The 19,729-nt window shown below is 43.7% G+C and overlaps 2 protein-coding genes across 2 annotated transcripts; both read right to left on the bottom strand.

Moving 5' to 3' along the window:
- Positions 1 to 214: 214 nt before the first annotated feature.
- Positions 215 to 1,395, bottom strand: LOC136529653 (protein DMP4-like). Its single transcript, XM_066522731.1, has one exon. The coding sequence runs from the start codon at positions 1,352 to 1,354 to the stop codon at positions 545 to 547; it is 810 nt and encodes a 269-aa protein (XP_066378828.1). The 5' UTR covers positions 1,355 to 1,395; the 3' UTR covers positions 215 to 544.
- A 14,970-nt stretch (positions 1,396 to 16,365) lies between these two features.
- On the bottom strand, positions 16,366 to 17,619 carry LOC136529118 (E3 ubiquitin-protein ligase Os06g0535400-like). Its single transcript, XM_066522186.1, has one exon. The coding sequence runs from the start codon at positions 17,361 to 17,363 to the stop codon at positions 16,614 to 16,616; it is 750 nt and encodes a 249-aa protein (XP_066378283.1). The 5' UTR covers positions 17,364 to 17,619; the 3' UTR covers positions 16,366 to 16,613.
- Between the last annotated feature and the right edge of the window lie 2,110 nt (positions 17,620 to 19,729).

Here is a 19,729-nt window from a genome sequence, read left to right as displayed (position 1 = left end):
ATGGACGGGCTTCAAGTCGGCCTAATCGATCCCTACATCTGTCTCGCTGGTTTTGCAGTTGATTGCTACGTGTGATATGTCGTGTGTGACCTCGGGTGTTTTTGCTTGACCTGATCCAACGTCAACAGTTGGATTAATACTATGACAAGACGTCACTTATTTTTTCCTAGTCGAAGTAAAGAAAACGTCCCCCAGTCTATCTAGTTTTCAGCAAAGGAAGGCGGTAATGATTACTAGACCACCAAGTGAACACATTGTACGTGACCACTAAGCTACGAGGCTATCACGGAGATGTGCAAATTGTAATAATTTACTCGAAGATAAGAGTTAACAAGCCGAACGTGTGAAATTAATAATAGCACAATATATATTTGCACTGGTACTTAATTATTCAAAGGTCGCAAGCTAAAAATGTAAACAATAATGCATGTCCAGGAATATCCTAATCAAGTCAACTCTCTCAGTACGACACCACCACAACAAACCTCTGAGAACAGGGAGAAATCAGCTGCTAATTCATAGCAACAATAATATGTGTATCTCATCAGGCGGCGGGGACCGGGAATCCGATCCCGTGCCGTGTCGACGGGAATGTAGCGAAGAGCAGCGTCCCGACGAGCCCTCCGGCAAGCGGCACGGCAGTTAGCACCTGCCGCGTGTCGTAGGACATGACAGGGTTGAAACACGCGCCGACATTCCTATCGAACATGGCCACGGACATGAACACGATGAGGGACAGGAACGCGTGGAAGAAGTCGATGAACTTGAGCCGTTTCTCGGCGGCTTTCTCCGGCGGCGGCGGCGGCGTGCCGTCGATGACCCACAGCCCCCGGCGAGTGGCCACCACGTACCGCACGGTCCCCTTGGCGTCGTGGAAGCTGTCCGTGAAGCAGAGGAAGAAGCACCCTGCGGCGCAGAGCACCACGAGCCAGGCCGTCATGACGCGGTTCACGTCGTCGCACTTGCCGCCGTTGGTGAACACCGGCGACAGCACCTCGAAGACGAGCACCGCGCCGGTGGGGAGGTGCTTGGCCAGCTCCGCAGTGCTCCGGAACGCCTGCGACATTGCACGCTCCAGCCTCGTCGCCTCGTCGTCGGTGGTACTGGTAGCCCCACCGTCGTCTCCCAGCCCCTCGTCGTGGCTGTCGCCGTTCGGCTCAGCCAGGAGTGGCTGGGTCTCCGGCGCCACGTGCTGGCCGTCGGAGATGCCAACAACGACAGAGCCTGAATTTCTCCCCACTGATGAGGCTCCAGCAGAAGAAGCCGGCACGGCAGTTGCCGGAGCCGATGCAACGGCGGCAGCAGTCGGCGTGGGCTTCTGGGACTCGAGATCAACTTGTTTTCTGGATGCCATCGTGCGGACGAATAACCAAGATCGAATGGTTCTTTGTGGATAGAGTATATAAGTTGGTCGATGTTGGGAAAGAGTGGGTTTGTGGCATGCAAGTAAGTGTTGTGTTAAGCGCAAGCAAGAGGAGACTTGCAAGCAACCCGTCAATGTTTTCCGTTCATATGGAGGACCTCGTCTGGCTTAGCATTGGGGTAGTCTGCGGATGCAAGACAAATGAACGATATGCAATTGCGACGTTGCTATCATTGAGAGTGAGAGTCTGTGATTTGTGAATGCACTCATTGGATCGATGTTTATATATACATATAAAATTGCCACGGGCAGTGACAGGAACCCTCCCAACGTTAAATTACTAATCACAACCCGAAGAGTCTGAACGTGTCCAGCTGGGTTTAGACTTGGCAAAATTGACCGTCCGAATGGGTTTGGTCACAGAAGGATGGCAACGGGGCGGTTTCGGGTCGGATATCCGCGGGTTTCGGGTCTTGCGAGTTCGGATTCGGGAATGATTTCTCACCCACGGTTTTCGGGTTCGGGGCCCGAAACCAATCGGGTTCGGTTTTAGGTTTGGTTTTCCACCCGTGGATATCCAATGGATATCTGAAATAAATCATTTAGAATTAAAACTCATGTTTTATAATATGCTAATAATAAATTGTTTACTTATATAATTAAATTTATTCTAAGTTGACTCATGAAAATATTTATTATTTGTTGCCTCTTGTTTATACGTGTGAATATGTGTATATATATCATGCATATGTTTATAGAAAGTCCTTATTTCTCTTACTATGGCCCCGTTCGCTTGTCTTAAAAATGGCTTGTTCGGCTTCTTTTTTCAGCCAGAACAGTGTTTTTCTCTCACAACAATTCAGCCGGAACAGTATTTTTCAGCCAGTTTCAGCCAAGTTTCAGACCAGCGAACGGGCCCTATGTTGTCATATAAAGTGGGTTTCGGGTATTCATTCGGGCTTCGGGTATCCACGGGTTCAGTTTTTGGGACGGATTATCACCCGAATCGGTGTTCGGTGCGGTTTTGGGTTTCGATTTCGAATTTCGGATTCGGGTGCATAGAGACTCCACCCGATCCGAATCCACCCTGTTGCCATCTCTAGTCACAGAATGGCTAACATGATAAGGTCGCAAACGTTGGGTGCCAACATGCATGTGGCACGTCTTGTTGGATTGAAATTGAATATGCTTTATTCCTCTGACCAAAAGCAAACACCAGATTTATAATGCGCGATCCATACATCGACATCCTGTGGCCTACGCAACAGCCTGTTTGATTCAGAATTTCGATTCCCTCTTTTTTTTATTTGCACAGGATTAGTTCGCCTTGGGCCTTCTCCCTGTGCGCCGGCCGCTGGCAAAGTTACCTCCACGAAACCTTGGCTGCTCAAGTTCCCTGGTTAGCTTGCACACCAGAGGGAAGAACAGCTATGAGCGATCATATGAAGACAATTGGAATTAGTAAATCTCAAGGCAAAAATAAAAGTTGCTAATGTCAGCATGCAACTTTAGGAAGGAGTGCTAGGAGCACATCACCTGTGTTGTTCTTCATAGGCTTCTTGAAGGAGCTACCTGTCCACAATGAACTCTCCTGCTGATATAAAAGATGAGAAAGAGGATCAATGAAGCGAACCAGCATGTTAGATGATGCAATCTGTAGAGGTTATCATATATAGATTCTTGCCAATGCTTATCGCGGAAGGATTCTGCTGCCGAAAGAACATCCTACTTTTCAAAGATGTGGGATGGCGCGGGTTAGGGCTGGCTTTAGCACTATTAGCAGGCCTAAACACATGCCAAGCCACCAAGGTACGCTGGTGGGTCGTTGTGGCTTCTACCTTGTTGCTGGACTGGGCCATAAATTTTCAAGAGGTGTAGGGCGTGATTGGATGACTGCATTCGGCCCAGCCAAGCTCGCCCCAACCAGGCCCGCACGATGCAAAACAAGCCTTTCAGCCAGGCTCATGACGTGCGGCAGTGGCTCCTATGGGCAAGGACGGCGACACGGTGCTCGTCTGCAGCGGGGCCAAGATCGGAGGAGGTCCGGATCCGTGCCGGAAGGAAATGGTACCCACCTCTCAGCGGCATCCCCTCCCACCTCCCCTGCTATTTGCTCGTGTGTGCTGCGTCGTCGTCCATGGCCATGGGCAGAGGAGGAGCAGAGCCTCGTCAATCTCCTTCCTTCCACTGTACGCCCACCACCTGTTGGACACCATGGCTCTGTTCCGCTTATCCCATATTTAGCTTGTTCGGCTTGTTTTTTTAGTTAGAACCATATTTTTCTCTCATAACAATTCAGCCAGAACAGTGTTTTTCAACCAGTTTCAGCCAAGATTCAGACCAGCGAATAGGGCCAATATCTGAGAGAGGGGTAAACTTACCGGCATGAAGAAGAGGTGATTCTATGCCAAACAAACCAACTATCAAACACACTATTTACTAGTCAGGCTTAAAAATTACAAACAACCAAACAACTAGGAGTGACTTGCTGGGACAAGCTAAAGCTGCCTAGTCTAGAAAACTAGCCAGGAAACCAAGCACATCTGTGATACCGACGAAGCTCACGCAACATAGAAAAAAGCTATGTGCGGCAGAGTTTGGGGGTGTTTGGTTCAACGGACTAAATTTTAGTCCATGTCACATCAAACGTTCAGATGCTATTTAGGAAGACTAAACATAAGTTAATTATAAAACTAATTACACATATGGAGACTAATTTACGAAACGAATTTATTAAGGCTAATTAATCCATCATTAGCACATATTTACTGTAGCACCACATTGTTAAATCGTGGACTAATTAGGCTTAAAAATTCGTCTCACAAATTAGTCGCAATCTGTACAATTAGTTATTTTTTCGTTTATATTTAATACTCTATGTATGTGTCCAAATATCTAATGAGACAGGGACTAAAATTTAGGTATGGAAACCCAACACCCCCTTTGACAACCAACCAGCCGCTGAGTACAGCCACGAGAACCAATCACACTGCCCTTGCATGGAGTAGGCCTAGCCAGCAGGAGCTTGGCTCTCGAGTGCGAGAGAGGCCGAACAAAAAAGCAAACCAATCAGGCCCGTATAGTCATGAAAATAGATCCGAGCGGAGCAGATACTGCATCTCCTATGTCCTAATCCGCTTTTCTTTATTGGACTTGAAGCGGAGTGAATAATACACGGACGTGGATACAGATGTACTAGATATTTCAGATGTCGGAAATGGCGCAGAGATGGAGGCTGTAGACAATGTTATTAGCAAGCAGTAGACAATTAATTTAGTTGAGGAAATCAAGCAACAAATGAGCAAGGCTGTAGAAAATGTTATTCATGAACAAATCTAACAAAACACCGCCGTCCAACCTTGCTTAGATCGTCTAGTAAAGTCTAGGCACTAAAGTACTAAACTTATATTAGCTCTTAAGGCTCTAAAGGTGATCTAAAATGTTGTTTAAAATTTAGCCAATCTATAAAATCATTAGCTCATTAGACTACACAAATATATTAAAGTAGTCTAAATTTTAGTAGGCAACTAAACTTTTGACCATGGAATCTAAATAGAGCGAACCTACTATGATGAGTTGAATCAAGTTCATAGGGAGAACACTACTACAAAATTAGTTTGTCGTAATGAAACCTTTTTTTGGTAGGGGCGGCTCCCTCTGCAGCCGTCAGGTCCCATGAACCTAGCCGCCCCTACAAATAGCACAGTAGGAGTTGCTGGTGATACGAGCTGCCCCCTACAAATTGATCAATTTGTTGGGGCGGCTCACTCACCAGCCGCCCTTACTATTCGATTTATAGGGGCAGCTACCACTGTTTTGATTTGTAGGGGCGGCTCAATCACCAGCCACCCCTACAAATGTCCGACGTATAAATGGCCCATTCTTTCTCCTCGGGTCACTTACTTCAACCCGTAAAAAAGGGTAGGGAGGCCTTGGGCACCTCCCAAAATTTGTTCTACTAAGGATAAAGGTTTTGGTATCATATCCTTTGGTGGAGAGATTATAGAAGATAAGAAAATGCTATTCCAAATATTTTTTTAAAGTTTTAATGGTTGGTTAGTCAGTAATTATAGTTTTGCTTCTCTTTCTCTTCTATGATGCTTGAGCCATGTATGAAGTAAATTAGACCCTAGTTTTGAAGGTACTAGGGTAAATTGGTTAGAGGAATAAGATTACACCATTTATTAGTCGATCTTTGTTGATTTTAGTGGACTATTATTAAAGTTTTATGGATCATAAACAAAAATTTACAAAAAAGAAAAAAAAATAAAAAAACCAAGATCTAGGGTTTGGTTTTTTTTTCTTTTTTGTAAATTTTTGTTTATGAAATGGGACTAAGTTTGCATGAAGGTTAGTGAGTAAAATATTAATTGTTGCTAATTGTTGTCTTTGAATTTGTTTATTGTAATTAAGAAATGTATATTTTTAATTAGTTATGGATAAATAGGTCATTAATTAATTATTCTCTAGCATGGTGTTTGATATGTATCATATCGTTATATTTGCTAATAGGAACAATAATAATTATTTATTTCAATGAATTATTAATTTGATTCATGTATATACATTAATATATATCCGAGTAATTAGTCATTTAATATATTTTCTTTGATTGTTGTCGTAAAAGATGGAGTACAAGAAGTTTTGGATGTATGGTTCGTTAAGGTGGAAGCCAAGTTTTCGTGAGGAGGTGGATAAATTTATTGAAGCTGTAAAGAACCATGCAATGACGTTGACACAGAATAAGGATTCAATTATTTGTCTGTGTCATGATTGTAAGAACCATATAGCATGGAGAGATGTGGATATCATCAGATCACATTTGATTATGTGAGGATTTATTGAGGACTACATAGTATGGATTCATCATGGTGAAATGGTTGTTGTTTACAACGACGATGATCCAATCCTAGAAACCTTATCCCAATATTCAGTAGAGCTTGATGCATAAATGGATCCTGAGTTTGGCAATGAACAAGGTGGTGATGCTGGTGGTTGGAATGGTAACGACGAAGGTGGTGCCAATAATGATGGCGGAGCACGAGTCGGGGATGAAAATAATTTTGATAATTTGGAGGACATGATTCGGGTCCTTGGACCAGAGATTTTACTAAAGAGCCTGAAAGATATAGAAAATTTAGAAAGGGTAAAAAAAGCATCGAAAGAGACTATGTTTGGTGTTCACAAGGGTTGTCCGACACACTGGATAGTGCTATGTTTTGTACTCGCTACTCATCCTGAAGGCTAAGTATGGCTAGTCAGACTGTAGTTTCAATAATCTATTGCATCTCCTATCATGGTTGCTGCCATAGTCAAACTCAATTCCTACCAACACATCCCAAGCGAAGAAGGTTATAAGTCCATTGACAATGGGGGTTGACAAAATCCATGCATTTTCTAACCACTATATCTTTTTTTTGTGGCAGCACATTTAAGTCACTAGATAAATGTCCCAGGTGTAGGGCCAGTCCGTACAAGAACAATGACCTTTACAATGGGAATGAAGCCTCCACGGGGAACAAAGAGGAAGAAGGGTGGGAAAAAGGTGGTAAAAGATTCTCAACCCCCAGAGGACACTCTATTAGGCAATGATGCAAAGCAGAGAAGAATTTCTGCCTTGATAATGTGGTACCTACCAGTGGTCGACCGCTTGAAGCGTATCTTCCTAAACCCTAAGGAAGCCGCAATCATGACATGGTGAGATGATGAGCGCAAGGTGTGAGATGATGTGATTGCAAACCCAGTCGATGGTACTTAGTGGCAACGCTTCGATGACAAGCACAAAGAATTCAGCGCTGACCCAAGGAATATATGGTTTGGCTTGAACATCGATGGAATGAATCCCTTCAATGGGAGGAGCAGCGACCATAGCACATGGTCAGTGATCTTGACCATTTCCAACATCCTAACGTGGCTATATCAGAAGGGAAAGTGTCTTCTCCTCACTATTCTCATTTAGGGTCCAAAACAAGCAGGCATTGATATAGATGTGTTCCTCAAGCCTTTGATGCAAGAAATGGAGAGGCTATGGAGGTATGGGGAGCCGATGTACGATGCATTTCAAAAGGATGACTTCATATGTAGAGCCATGATATTTGTTACTACCAATGATTACCCTGTGCTATTTGCTTTGTCTGGACACATCAAAGGGAAGACGGGATGCTTATTCTGCTTGGATGATACTACATGGGTGTACCTGGATGCATCCAAGAAGATAGTTTACCTAAGGTACTGACACTTCTTAAAGACAAATCACAAATACCACAACAAGATATACTTTAGATATTATGACAACATGCCAGAGAATGAACACCCTCTAGAGAGACATAAAAACGGGCAACACATGTTTGAAATGGTGAAAAACATACGTGTCATCCTCAGAAAGAAGAATCCGGATCGAACGAAGAAAGATAGAAGCACACCTCCTATCGCCGGCGTACATTTCAAGAAACAGTTGATCTTCTTTTAGTATCTGCCATATTGGTCGGACTTGGAGGTCCCCCAAGCCATTGATGCTATGCATGTGTAAAAGAATATCTTTGAGAGTCTTATTGCTACCTTGCTGGACACAGGCAAGACAAATGATGGTCTAAAATCATGGAAAGACATGGTGTAGCTAAATGTGAAGGCAAAGCTTCACCCAATACCTAAGGGTAATAGAAAATACACTCTGTCCGCGGTTAGCTTCAACTTGACCCTAGAAGAGAAGAGGATGATATGCACTTTCCTTAGGGGGATCAAAGTTTCGACTGGGTTTTCATCGAACATGTAGAGGCTAGTGTCGATGAAGGACCTGTCTGTAAAAAACTTCAAGGCTCACGATTGTCATGTGATGCTGATAGTGTTCCTACCCATTACAATTAGGGCTATAAAGCCAGAGTTCTTGAAAATGGCCATCACCCGCATGGGCTACTTCTTTACGAAGATCTTATAGAAGACGATTAGCAAGAAAGAGCTGAGTGACCTACATGATTTCATGGTGGTGACCCAAAACCAACTAGAGATGTGTTTACCTTCCACTTTTTAGATATAATACCACATCTCATGATTCGTATGGTTCATTAGATAGAGGCCCTAGGCCCTTGCTACTTGCATGAAATGTGGTCCTACGAGTGGTTCATGTCGGTTCTAAGCCGATATGTGCATAACCGAGCATACCCAATGGGCTCCATGACTTGGTCCGACGCTGCCTCCCCATCTCCGACCTTGAGCTCTGCTCACCTGCTCCATCCCCTGGGCCGCCAAGCAAGTTAGGGTTTGTGGCCGTGCCGTCCACATTTAAGACCCGGTCCATCGTCGCCTCATCTCTGACCTTGAGGAGCCGCGGGCCCATGCCCTGTCCTCCCATGGCCCTGGTGCTCATGCGCTTCGGCGTCCGCGCTCCTCCATAGCTTCCCCTACAATCGACAGGTTTGGATCCACCACTGCTGCTCGCTGCTTGTTGTTCTAGCACTTGTTCCTAATGGTTCACCCAATGTGCATTGCATTGCCTTGGTTTGTTGCAACCTAATGATCCTAAAACTACGCTATGTGCATTGTTGCTTGATCTTGTATAAGTTTCAGTTGTGTCTTATGTGTGCTCCAAACTATGAAATTATTTGGAGCGTGATACGATATGCCTAAGTCAACTACATAGTGTGTTGGACCAAATGCGAATGTGAGCTTTCGGACCCTTCCATTGTGATCACAAATTTACTTAAAAATATTGCTCAAACCTTGCAATTATGATCAAAATAAAAATTGCATGCTACTTCTATATATGCCAACTATTTCTATATATGCCCCCTATTTTATATATGCCCAATGTTTTATATATGCCAACTGTTTCTATATATGCCCACTATTTCTATATAAGCCCAATGTGTTTATATATGCCCACTGTATTTAGATATGCTCATTGTGTTTTGATATGCCCACTATTTTTAGATATGTCCACTGTGTTTAGATATGCTCACTATCTTTACATATGCTCACTGTAGAGATATATGCTCACTGTCTTTACATATGCTGTTAAAAAAAGAAATCCAAACCCAGATTCCTTATATTTGTTTGAACAACATAGCAGTGTATGTGTATATATCATATGAATGAGCTTGAACATGAGCCTGGGTTCTTGTCCCAGATTACTTGATAACATGTCGTGTATTGAAAGTTGAGTTTATTGAAAAAAAAATCCATTATGTGCTGCTGAACAATAGCTGCCACTTGCCCAAGTTGTAATGAGGATAGTTTGAACAGATTATTGCATAGTTGCTGTTTATACTTGCTATTCCATAGTTGCTGTTTTTTCTCTGCACAAATTGTTAAAGAGCAATGATTTATTTAAGTAACGGTAATGCTACTATCAATAACTGTTATCCCATAGTTGCTGCTTTTTTTCTCTGCTCAAGTTTATATATATGCAGTGTGCTAACCATGGCTCTTCTCTCCTCTCCTCTCCTCTCTTATCTGTTGAAGACCATAGTTACTGTTTTTCTTAAGCTCCTCTCTTCTCTCTTCTCTCTTCTACTTGTACTGCTCTCTCCTCTCTTCTATACTACTACTTCTCTCTTCTATTACTGCGGTTGCTCTATTTTTATTTTGGCAAGCAGCAGCTAGTCTCTTTTTAATTTTGGCAAGCAACCGCTACTCTCTTTTTTATTTTGGCAAGCAGCAGTTGCTCTCTTGTACTGCTCTCTTCTCTCTTCTATACTACTACTTCTGCTACTTCTACTCCTCTCTCCTCTCTTTTGTCTATGATGAAAATTGTCCAACTCCAGAAAATATCTGAAGTATGAGTTGATGATCATGAACTTGTGAGGAACTTGGCATCATTACCAGCCGCCCCTACTATCTTTTTCTATATGCTCACTATGTTTATGATTCCTTGATGCTCGAAGTTTATGATCAAATGATGATTGGCATGTTTCTGAGGCCTTTACCACTACTACTACTATTACTACTCGTTTTGTGATATATGGCAGCATCTACTGCCTGCATATATAAAAATAGTGAGCATATATAAACACAGTGAGCATATATATGCTTTTCTTGTCCACATTTCCTATCCTCTATGTTTGGTAAGCAGCTACTGCTTTTTTTGCCACCTTTTCCACTCCTCTATATTTGGGAAGCAGTAGCTGGTTTTTTGCCAACTCTCCTCTCTCTTTTACCAATGATAAAATTGTCCAACTCTAGAAAATATATAGAATATGAGCTGATGATCATGAACTTGTGAGGAACTTGGCATCATTATCAGCCACCCCTATTGTCTTTTTCTATATGCTCACTATGTTTATATATGCTCACTGTGTTTATGATGCCTTTATGCTCCAAGTTCTTAATCAAATGATAATTGACATGTTTCTGAGGCCTCTACCTCTACTACTACTAGTACTACTCGTTTTGTGAGTTAGTTTGAACTTGATTGATGGCTATTTTCTTCACTTCCACTAGGAAATAGGCCCTTGCTATGTTATTTTCTACGGGAAAAACCTGGGATTTATGTCTTGGCATGAGGCTAGTGAACATGTGCTTGGGTTCAAAAATGCTATACACAAGAAGTGCAACAACTATGACCATGCACTTAGAGATTTCAATGCCTATGTTGAAGTAGCAACTCCCTCCCCTAAACTGGTCCTAGCAGATTATGGTGAAAGCATCCCCCTCAGGGTGGTAAGACTGATTCTTGGAAGATCGTGGTGACTATCTGTCTGTTGGTGATGATGTTTGGACTTTGGATGAGGCTTTCCATGAGCTGCCAATGCAACTGCAATACTTAGGCCTGTGATGACACAATTAGATGGTCGATGTAGTTGGATAACACAATTGTATGATGATTTAATTATGGCGTCTGAGGCCTATTAGTTTGGATAACACTAATTGTTTGTTGACAGCTATATTTTGGTTGTAATGCAACTCCATCTATTAATACTACTGTTGCTGCTGTCCTACTATTAATACTACTGCTGCTGTCCTACTACTACTACTACTCTCCATTGGCAGGTAGTTGCCAGTTTGTAGACCCTCCTGTCCTAGTCCTTCTCCTACTCCTCTTCTCTCCTATCCTCTGCTCCTACTTCTCCTACTCCTCTCCTCTCCTCTCCTGTCATCCTCTACTATAACTATTTTCCTTGACATAAATTTAGGAGAAGATATGGCCGAACTCCCTTCGTCGGATCTACTAAATAATTATGTATTTGATCTGGGCTTCCGACCAACATTGGGGAGGGGAAACCACCCATATCCAAGCATAGTAAGTAACATGTTTTAAAGATACCTCTATAGATATTTTGTTCTGATATATATAATTCATAAATATAGACAATTCATCCTATACCATGGTTCAGAGAGACACTCTCAAATTTCGGGGTTGGTTTCCTCAATATTGGTACATTCCCTATAGATGGTGGACTCAAGCAATGTCGAATTGGCTTTTCTATTCTCGCTAGGGTGGGTAACCAACAATGTATGGTTTTATACATCGATAGGACGAGCAGCGATCAACCTCATGACATTAGTGTGCAAAAATATGCTGTGCAAGCATGTTTAAGGGCGCCTCAAAATATTGGGTACAATATGCCTACATACTCCTTCATGAGGATCGCTGCTTTGAATGTGGGCCTCCACCATGATATTGGACTATTTTATGCACAGCTTGCTGAGGACAACATGAATGATGTGGTCAGTCTCATAACTTATATTTAGATTAATTGTTATGTCTATATATATGCATGGTTCTGATAACCATATTTTTCTCAACACTTGCAGATTCACGAGAATGATGTAACATACGCAAGTTATAGCTTTGAAGTCATTTTAAACTAGGCCATGTATCACTTGGGTTGTTATAAATAGGAATATGGTGGTCCTGTTCTCACTTCAGAGGGAATCCAGGAAAAAAATTTGTGACTAGAAGGAAAGGTTCTCGACCAATGTTGATCGTCGTCGGTAGACCTTGTGAACGATCTTGTGAAGCAAGGGAGAGTGCACTAGTAAATAATAAATACATTGCGCTACATCAGTGACATTTTAGCATATGAAATCAATAATTTGCACTTCTCCGAGTGTGGTACGACATTAGGAAGTTCTAGGAAATTAAATTACTATTGGTTGTAATAATGAACTGATCTAAATTATTATGGTTTGTAATGAACAAATTTAAATTATTATGTGTTTCTAATAAAGTAATTTAAATTATTATGATTCTTGTGAATTATTATGGGTTTGTAATGAAGTAATCTAAATTATTATAGTTCTTGTGAACTAATTCATATTCTAGTCAGATTTGAATTTTCAAATTTTAATTTTTTTGCCCGAAAAATTGACTGTAGGGGTGGTTCTATACTTAACCGCCCTACAAATGGAAACTATAGGGGCGGTTGGTGTCACAGCAGTCCCTACAAATCTAAATTGTAGAGGGGGCTAGTGTTATCAGCTGTCCTTGCAAATCCTTTTATAGGAGCGACTCGTAACACCAGTCGTCTCTACAAAATCAAATTGTAGAGGCGGTTTGGGAACCATCCCTACAAACCAATGATTTGTAGACACCGTTGTTTAGGGGTGGCTGAGAAACCGCCTCTACAAACCCTAACCAGCCGCCCCTACAAATCCTGATGGTAGTAGTGAAAAAACATTTTCCTGATAAGCTTCTTCACCCTCCAATACATGTTCGGGTAATTCTATTCTCCCAATAGAAGTAGATTGGAGAGGAAAATGAATCAATTTTCCCTCAATACCTCCAAGTGCACTCAAGTTCACATTGAGAATATGTTTATCTGATCTGAGCTTAAAACTTTAGGAAAGCGTGTATCCTAACAATCAGATGTACTTTTTGGAACGAACGGTAAAGCAAAAACTAGAGATGCCACTAGTACGCTCCTACTTCATCGAGGTGTGCGCAGCCAATGACAGCCGTGTGCCACTTACCTACAACACCATATCGCCGTCTCGCGCTAAAATTATATTTATCAAACAATTGGGGTGAAAAACACTACCACACATGAATTTTTAGACTTTTAGACACGGCCAAAATTATTTTTAGACAGTTTTCAGAACCTCTGCGCCCCTACCAACGGTAGAAATGAAACATTTTCGGAAGGGCGTACGACCATCCTCAAAAATCATTTTCTACAGCAATTTTATTAAGTCAACCATACATGAACATGATTTTTAGGATAGTTGACCGACCCTAGAAAATATATTTTTAAAAAATATAAAAATTATTAAACCATGCCAAAGAATATAAAAAACAAAATTGCTTGCTCAAAGGCTATTGTAGGGTCACAATTCACGAAGCCTCAATCTTCCATTTTTTTCTCAAATAAGTGTGTTCATGGACTGACCTCTGGTCTCGCATGAGCCCCGCCTACCACCACTCCACACACTAGTCATTTGTCATCGAGTATAGTATGTTATACTTTATTTTAACTAATATGAATCATGTATTAATATTTAGGTCTCTAATAAATCATAAATAAAAAAATGAATCATAAAGTTTTAGATTTCATTTAGCACTACAACTTAGGCATAGGACATTTCTATGGGAGGCATGGTCAGAAAGAGACCGAATAGGAGAGACAAGAAGCGAGGAGGTTCATTGCAATTTACATGCTTTGTTGGCTGCTAATTGTACATGCCACATCGGATCTAAGGGGAAAGAAGGGGTATGGACATCAGCTAAGAGCAGCTCTAGCGTTGGGTGCTAGCAGGAGACAGAAAGAAGGAAAACAGGTGCAACACATTGGAGGCCTGGTGCTATATAGCACCGGTGCAATGAATAGTGCAATGAATAAAAAAGAAAAAGTGCAAGAGATGTGTGAGAGTGTGAGTCCGCATGGAGCAACTGAGGCTGCGTTTAGTTCGCGAAATGAAAATTTTTGGATGTCACATCGAATGTTTTTGGGATGTTGAAAGGGGTTTTCGGATACTAATAAAAAAACTAATTACATAGCTCGCCCGGAAACTGCGAGACAAATTTATTAAGCCTAACTAATCATCATTAGCGCATGTTAGTTACTGTAGCACTTATGGCTAATCATGGACTAATTAGTCTTAAAACATTCGTCTCGCGATTTTCAACCAAACTGTGCAATTAGTTTTTTAGTTTATATTTAATACTCTATGCATGTGCCGTAAAATTCGATGTGATAGTTTAGGTTGAAAATTTTTAAGAACTAAACCAGGCATGAGGTTGGGAGAAGTTCTGGTCACGCTTTCTTTATTTGTTGTGGGTCCGTCCAATAGGTGCTAACAGGCTCTTACACCTTTGAGACTTTTTGGCTAACATAGCACCTGTTGAGGTGTCAATCCTTGCACCTTGTTATAGGAATATAGATTAAAGTTGCTCTAGACCGCTTAAAAAGTTTAGAGATAAAAAAATGCATATTTAGAGTTGAGGAACCTAGATGATACTCACTTAAAAGTTAATGGACCTACAATGTATTTTGCTCTTAAAAAATAAAGGGTCTGATTTAGATAATCTGTTGCATCCTGTATCTATTTTGAGTTTATTATTTTACAGAATCAGTTTACATATTTGAATTTCTATATGATTTAGGAGTAACTGCACCAAAGCCAGTATCAAAGTGAAGTTAGTTGGCAGGCCATGTTAGGGCACTCCCAATGCTAGAAACCAGACTCTATCACCAGAAACCATTCTTTTCGATGCAAGTTTCTACAAGTAGTTTCCATGAAAAAAAAATTAATGAGCATTTATATACCCCCACGAACAAAGAAGATCATGTGTGACAAGATAACGTGTCATAGTATGCTCTGCAACTCACTGTTGAAGGAGCACAAATGCTAGAAACACAGGAGTAGAACCGCTCGTGAAGTTCAGCTTCAAGTGAATCAGCCGTGCTTGCGGTGCTCTCCTCGACGTGGCTTTGATCACTGCCTGCTTCAGCATCAAATATGGTCCTCCATCTGCTTGTACTTTCGGCACTTTAGTCTTTTCCTTCGGATTCAAGAATGCAGAGATCTTCTTTGTCTGCACCGTGGTGACCATGCTAGGTTGGCCTCCGCGTCGCGCGCGCAGCAACATGCGACATTCAGCACCTCACGGCCGCCGTCCGCGCCATTGCTGCTAAGGCCCCCGCGCCGCTCCCCGAGGGCCTCCCGCACGAGTTCTGTGAGCGGCGGCGAGCCTGCGCGAGATCCACGGCCGCTCGAGCCGGCGCGAGATTCGTGGCACGTGGGTCCTCGCTCCTCAGCTCCAAGGTGACGAACACCCCAACGTCAGAGGCATGGTCCTTGCGCGGGCACTACAGTAGTTCCTCAGATCCCACACTGGGGCCTCGCCGCCATCCTGCCCCTCGCCGCACGGGTCAGCGGCGGCGCGCGAGCTCCTGCCAGTGGCCGCACGATGTTCCGCGGCGGTGCCCACCGGCGACGCGAGGCCCGCGGCGGCGGCTGCGCGAGCTCCCTCCGGCGGTGCGCACAAGATCCATGGAAACGAAACCTTTCTCCCCAACGCGGCTGCAAAAAAATTGGCGGCGGCGGCGGCTCACCTCTGTGAAAGAGGGCGCGAGCGCGTGCAGGCGATAGCGGCCAGGCGAGAGCGTGCGCGGGAGAGGGCCTGCTCGGGCGAGAGCGCGCGCGGGAAGGGAAGCCGGCGGCGATGGGAGGAAGGCGCACGGGATCTGACTGCATCGATGGAAACTACCCCCATCTTCCCCAACAAGGACGCAGCGTCGTTTCTATCGCATGGATTCGCTCGTAGACGCTCTTTGTAGTAGACTCCGTTTGTTGACTCTCTCTCTCTCTCTCTCCGGTAAATACTGTGCCACCTCAGAAAAAATCAATAAATATAAAGGTAATAAATGACCATCGGCTTGTTCGCTGGTTGGTTTCTGGACTGGTTTGAACTGGCTGGTACTGGTGTGTTGTGTTGTAAGAGAAAAATACGGTTGGCTGACTGGTTTGGACTGGCTGAAACCAACAAGTGAACAGGTCCATAAAAACAACGGTGAAATCTCCATCGCCAGTGCCCTTAACATTTTGTAATCTACCGACCACTTGCACTCCCCAAGAAACCATACATTTTTCCTCCTCTTTCCCGAACAGAATGTTCAATAATTGCACTTTCATAGGCAGACATGGCTTTGCTTTTCTCAGAGTGCACAAACGCGACCGTATGTACAAATCACTACTGACATTTCCAATTGATGCTCGACAACGATTTGGATTACTATACAGATTCACCAAATTTCCCAACAAATCACCACAGATTTGTTAGATAAGATGCATCAATCATTGAGAGGGAAGCTAGCTAGACAGGGCTAATATCGTCATCTAGCGGATCACTGCCGCCGCTGTGGAGCGGCGGCGGCACGGCGGTGGCCCGGCACACAGGGCAATTCGGGTGCGCCTTGAGCCACTTGCCGATGCACTTGTCGTGGAAGCGGTGGCGGCACCGCGGCAGCGCCCGGAGCGCCTGGTCCTCCCGCATGCCGGCGAGGCAAACGCAGCACTTGTCCTCTGCGCCGCCGGCGCTGCCCCCGCTGCCGTCGTCCTCGTCGTCGCTGAGCCGCAGGAACGACTTGGCGGCCGAGACCGTTAACCCGGTGTCCGGTGAGAGCCAGACGACCATGACGATGATGATGGCGAGGCAGAGCGCGTAGGCCACGACGTCGGCCTGGCTCCGCTCGAAGACGACGATGACCAGCGGCACGAAGACCATGAACACCACGGCGAAGCACCGGTTGGCCAGCGTCGACGGCCGCACGCCGTCTGGCGACCCTAGCAGCGGTGTCAGCACGGGCGCGGCGTCCGCGTCCCCCTGCTGCTGCTGCTGCGGCCGCACCGACGGCGACGGGTCGTCTCGGCCCCCAGCATCGTCGCCGGCGTGGCCGGCGATTGCGTAGCGGTACCAGCGCGCGAAGCAGTAGAAGAGGAAGACCTGGATCGAGAAGCCGCCGGCGAAGGCGGCGGCGACGTCGCCGTAGTAGTCGTAGGCGAGGCGGGTGGCGAGGAGCAGCGTCAGGAAGGTGAAGGGCAGATCCAGCCACGGGAGGTCCATCGCCGCTGCGCCGCCGGCGAGGCCGCGCTCATCACCCGCAAGCACCGTGCGCGCTCAGCGCGAGGAATCCATGGAAGGAAAAACGGGATGAGCTGGGAGAGATTCCGTGGACTCTTCACCGCCTTTTTCTGCGGGCGGACAAGTCAAGAAAGTTATTAATTAATAATTCAAGAAAAGATTAATACGAGTGTGTGAATGCTGAATAGTTTGCTTCCACATAAGCAAAAATGATTAGCGCACGTCTCAGACCGGATCACGGACTCAATGGCCAGGGCAAGGAGCAAACCTATATTGCAGCATAGTTAAATCCGCACAACGAAAACTACATTTTTCTTCACAGTAGTTGTTGAACTAAACCATTATTAAGTCAAGGAACGATCGGTGCGGAGGGCAGCTGCAGGGGAGCTCTCCTTTTTTTATATATCAAAAAAAATATTTACCCAGCTTTATTAGAAAGCTTATAGAAAGCCTTATACCTCGTTCGGTTGGACGGGGAACAATCCCGGTCTCTGACTTCCTTCGATAATTTACGAAGCATGCGAACCGTTCCGGCGCAGAATAGCCGGGAATAGCAATATATCTCGGTTATTTCGGTTCAATTAGTTACCGAGGGTCAAGACTGAATGTCCAGTCTAAATTCGGCTCTTAAGAACTAAAGATCGAATTTCTAACTATTTTTTTCTGTTTAGATCTTAGTTAATTCGGTTTGAATCGGTTTCTCGGTTTCAGGTAATTACCGTAATACGGAGTAGTTGTAAACCACAAGGAGAAGTTTACCAGCCAGCCAGATAATGACGATTCCGTGCGTCGCTGTCAGCAGGACTGTGGCCCCTCAAGCAACGCGGCCAAGTGGGCTTAAACTGCGGTACTAGCATGTCTCCCGGCCGCTGATTCGCCACCGGTGTGAATGGCGATGGAAGGAAGCGTCCCTTTTTATTCGTCGTCGGCCGAACGTGGCTCCACTCCCAAGTCCCAACGTACTATAATATAACATGGATAAGCATGAGCGGTGGCCGTGTGGCCGGTGGAGATGATTGGAGGAAGGTGAAGAGGACGTCCTAAAGGAGCCGAAATCTGGCGACCCAACCAATTGAGGCCCATCGTCGGTCTTTGCTCGCTAGCCCACACAGGAGTTAGGAAAAGGATTTTTCTGTTTATACCAGAAATATATAAGTTTGAGTTTGAATTTGATTCAAATTCAAACTTCATGCCAAAAATGCAGTAAAATTTAATTTGAGGCCAGAAATGAGGGTTAACCCACCATGTCATATATGAATTCACACAATTTAAAAAAAGAAAATTTTGAGAACTTTTGCAAACCAAACATTGCATGAAGACACGGTGTGTTACAATAACTAACCCATGTGAATGATGTTTCCTAAATGGAACCATCATAGTTGTCATCTTCAAAATGGCTAAAATATATAGCTCATGTTTAGCAGAGCTGTCACCAACGGACAACAATGCACGCGATTTAGCCCATGTTCCTGATGAAAATGTACAAGAGAGAAATAAAATATAAAAGTAGTCAGTGTGATTTAAAAATAGTTTAAGATTCCTGATGTAAAATTATCTTCTATCTTTTAGGCGTGAAATTTTAGAAACAGTTGGAGTTGGAGCCTTGTTATGTCTCCCAAAATATTTTGCAAAGGTTGAAAACCTGTTTTTGGGAGTATTTTTTAGATACTGTTGGAGCTGTTCTAACATCCAATCCATTTGCCATTTCCTACAAAAACATTAATCTTTTTTCGAAACATAGTACAAACACAGACGCTCATATATATGCATGCACCCTCAACTCTTTGAACGCACGTACACATACTCTATTTGAGCACCCATGTCCAGTCGAGGATTTCAACCTAAATGAGCAGATTCCACTATAAGAACCCAACCAACTATGCAAAAAAGTTTATTAATAAAGATCAAGCTAATGCTATGATTTATCTCAAGAACCAAAAGGGCATGATTGAAAAAAGGAAAATATATGAAAATAGTATCTTAGAGTCAACTCTAGCCAAAATTGCATAGAAACTGACTGCCACTGACACTATTATCACATAAAAACTAAGTAACTAAAATCAAATGCATAAGTTAGTCTAACTATGAGGGCAAGTAAACTAGTTTTATCTCATAGATGGTTCAGTGTCACAATCAATAAAGACAAGTGAACGCATCTAGGCCCCTTGTTGGGTTTCGGTGATTAATGACAATACAAGATTACTATGACTAACGTGTGTTTTGCAGAGGCAATTAAGTTAGGTCATGGTAATGAAGATCAATTGGGCAATCAAGGTGGTCATGCCCCTACGATGGAAATCATTTTGGTTTTCAAAGGATGGACGACAAGGTTAAGGATGACTAGTTCT

Source organism: Miscanthus floridulus, chromosome 19 (genome assembly GCF_019320115.1).
Source record: "Miscanthus floridulus cultivar M001 chromosome 19, ASM1932011v1, whole genome shotgun sequence".
Taxonomy (NCBI): domain Eukaryota; kingdom Viridiplantae; phylum Streptophyta; class Magnoliopsida; order Poales; family Poaceae; genus Miscanthus; species Miscanthus floridulus.
The sequence above is the reverse complement of the archived record's forward strand: the minus strand, read 5'-3'. Positions and strand labels throughout refer to the sequence as shown.

Bases quoted from the DNA above. Each gene is read 5' to 3' on its own strand.
- LOC136529118 (XM_066522186.1), bottom strand. From the start codon at position 17,363: ATGGACCTCCCGTGGCTGGATCTGCCCTTCACCTTCCTGACGCTGCTC.
- LOC136529653 (XM_066522731.1), bottom strand. From the start codon at position 1,354: ATGGCATCCAGAAAACAAGTTGATCTCGAGTCCCAGAAGCCCACGCCG.